This window comes from Sinocyclocheilus grahami, unplaced genomic scaffold, assembly GCF_001515645.1.
Source record: "Sinocyclocheilus grahami isolate Dianchi unplaced genomic scaffold, SAMN03320097.WGS_v1.1 scaffold201.1, whole genome shotgun sequence".
NCBI classification, from domain to species: domain Eukaryota; kingdom Metazoa; phylum Chordata; class Actinopteri; order Cypriniformes; family Cyprinidae; genus Sinocyclocheilus; species Sinocyclocheilus grahami.
The window spans coordinates 849449-850521 of record NW_015505380.1 but is presented as its reverse complement, the minus strand read 5'-3'; the positions used below and the strand labels follow the sequence as shown (position 1 = coordinate 850521).

The 1073-nt window shown below is 42.7% G+C and overlaps 1 protein-coding gene across 1 annotated transcript in view; it reads left to right on the top strand.

Moving 5' to 3' along the window:
• Nucleotides 1–1073, top strand: part of fbn1 (fibrillin 1) — an 88826-nt gene that overhangs the window by 26413 nt on the left and 61340 nt on the right. Inside the window, exon 14 of the mRNA XM_016285771.1 lies at nt 816–1013. Within this exon, the coding sequence (XP_016141257.1) occupies nt 816–1013 (198 nt within the window). The remainder of the gene's footprint in view (nt 1–815; nt 1014–1073) is intronic.

Genomic DNA, 1073 nt, shown 5'->3' with positions numbered 1-1073 from the left:
AGAGAGAGAGAGAGAGATGCAGAGCAGGGGACGCGAGGAACAGTATTAAGAACCGCTGCTTTAGAACATTGATTTTGAAACGTGTGAATCCATTCGAATCGTTAGAAGACAGAATCATGATTCATATATGAATAGATTTTTACGTGCACCTCTAGTTTTCTCTTCCTCTTCTCTAAAGCAGCACAGGCCTCGCCCCCTTTGCTGCCTTTTCCCGGGGGCGGGGTTTATCTGGGTTTTGTGATGTCACGAACCCATGAAGTAACTCGTTGTAGTCCCTACCAGCCGTTTTTGTAGGAACTTTAAAAGACGATATCTCCGTTTGCATTGAACTTTCACCTTCGTAACTTTGCAGATATTGTTTATGCTCAAACAGCAACATTACACACTAACTAACGTTAAAAAAGTGAAATCGCAATGAACCACCCCTTTAAAGGAACAGTTCACCTAAAAATGAAAATTCGGTAATTTACCCTTCCTCAAGTCGTTCCAAACCTGCACAAGTTTCTTTCTTCTCTTGAACACAGAAAGGAAGCTATTTTGAAGGGTGTTGGTAATCAAATAGCTGACGGCAGCCATCGATTTACATAGTATTTTTCTCCACATTATAAAATGTTAATGTGTACCGTAAACTGTTTGATTACCCACATTCTGCAAAATTTCTTTTTTTTGGTGAACTATCCCTTTAACATTCATATAACCAAGAAAAAATGTTTTTAAAACATTTAAAAACATTTAAATAACAATAGAATGTTCTTTGACGATATTTTTGTTAGCTGCATGATTAGTGGTCTGTGAGGGTTCTGATCAGGTCTGAGGTGTGGGTGTTGACGCTCATCATGTGTGCAGACGTGTGTGTAGCGTCGTGTGTGTTCTGTGTGTGTTTGTGTCAGATGTGGACGAGTGTGAGGTTCCTGGCATGTGTATGAACGGTCGCTGCGTCAACACCGAGGGATCGTTCCGCTGCGAGTGTATGCCGGGACTCGCCGTGGGGCTCGACGGACGCATCTGCGTAGGTGAGTGCAGCCACACACACACACACACACACACACACACACACACACACACACACACTC